We start from the raw sequence: 1283 nt of genomic DNA, 5'->3' as shown, positions 1-1283 counted from the left end.
CCCTCGCCGGCTGCGGGGGGGGCGCGGGGGGAGCCGGAAACCTCCCGATCGCGACGCTCCGGCTCGGAGATCGCTGTTGGTATTCTCTTTAAAAGAGCCTGAATGGGACTTTTTTTTTTTTTTTTTTTTAAGCCAAAGCTTTGTTGTGCTAAACTAGTTGGACGAGTTAGGGTGTCGCTGCTCCCGATTGCTCTGGCCAATGGAACCCGATCCACCCTGCTGTGCGTAAGAGCGCAATTAAGGATTTAACCAAGCCTATGCTGCGCCCCAGCCAGCAGTCTGCCGGAGACAGACACAGCGCCGCAGCCTCCTCCCCCAGACATGTCTGCTTAGACCCGAGCAGCCCCAGCAGCCAGCCCCAGCCAGCCGCCGGCTCCGAGCTATGACAGGAGTATTTGACAGAAGGGTCCCCAACATCAGATCCGGCGACTTCCAGGCTCCTTTCCAGACGGCCGCAGCCATGCACCACCCGTCCCAGGAATCTCCCACTTTACCCGAGTCCTCGGCTACGGATTCCGACTACTACAGCCCGGCGGGGGGAGCCCCGCACGGCTACTGCTCGCCTACCTCGGCTTCCTACGGCAAAGCGCTCAACCCTTACCAGTATCAGTACCACGGCATGAACGGATCTGCCGGGAACTATCCTGCCAAAGCCTACGCAGACTACAGCTACGCCAGCCCCTACCACCAGTACAGCGGGGCTTACAACCGCGTACAGAGCTCCGCCAGCCAGCCAGGTGAGAGCCGGGGCCGGGGGCGTGCGGGAGCTTCCGCGGCGGGGGGGAGGCTGGGAGAGCGCAGATCCCGGCCCCGTGGACCGCGGGGACGCAGCTTTCCCCGATCCACGGGGAGAAACAAATTTTTAAAAAAATTAAAGGGAAAAAAATTTAAAAGGAAAACTAAAGAAAGTGTAAACAAAACAAACAAACAAAAAAAGGTGGAAAGCTTGTCTAGTTTTCCCGACCAGCCCGCACGGTCCGAAGCACGAATCCTAGCACTAGTGCTTTAGAGAAGCGAACGTCGGTCAGCTGCCCCGGGCCCCCACGGCTGCCTCCCTCCTCCTTCCCCCCGCAGGAAGAGGGGGGAAAAATAGCCAAGCCTTGTTGCGTGTCTCAAACTCAGGTTCGCGGTGGCAAAGAAAGTTTCCTTCCCCCTGTGCTGGAGGGGCGGGGGAGGAGACTGGGAGGGGGAGCGCAGCCGTGGCGGGGCTGCGAAGCCGGGAGGGATTTTTCACCAGAAAGCGCCGCGGTTTTAGCGCTTTCCATGTACTTCTTTGTAAGTTG

General features: G+C 59.0%; 1 protein-coding gene across 1 annotated transcript in view; it reads left to right on the top strand.

Moving 5' to 3' along the window:
* Positions 1-311: 311 nt before the first annotated feature.
* DLX5 (distal-less homeobox 5) overlaps positions 312-1283 on the top strand; it is a 2706-nt gene continuing 1734 nt past the window's right edge. The window contains exon 1 of the mRNA XM_010561461.1: positions 312-737. Coding sequence (XP_010559763.1) covers positions 383-737 — 355 coding nt within the window. The 5' untranslated portion in view covers positions 312-382. The remainder of the gene's footprint in view (positions 738-1283) is intronic.

Source organism: Haliaeetus leucocephalus, unplaced genomic scaffold (genome assembly GCF_000737465.1).
Source record: "Haliaeetus leucocephalus isolate CR32 unplaced genomic scaffold, Haliaeetus_leucocephalus-4.0 Scaffold146, whole genome shotgun sequence".
Classification (NCBI taxonomy): domain Eukaryota; kingdom Metazoa; phylum Chordata; class Aves; order Accipitriformes; family Accipitridae; genus Haliaeetus; species Haliaeetus leucocephalus.
The sequence above is the reverse complement of the archived record's forward strand: the minus strand, read 5'-3'. Positions and strand labels throughout refer to the sequence as shown.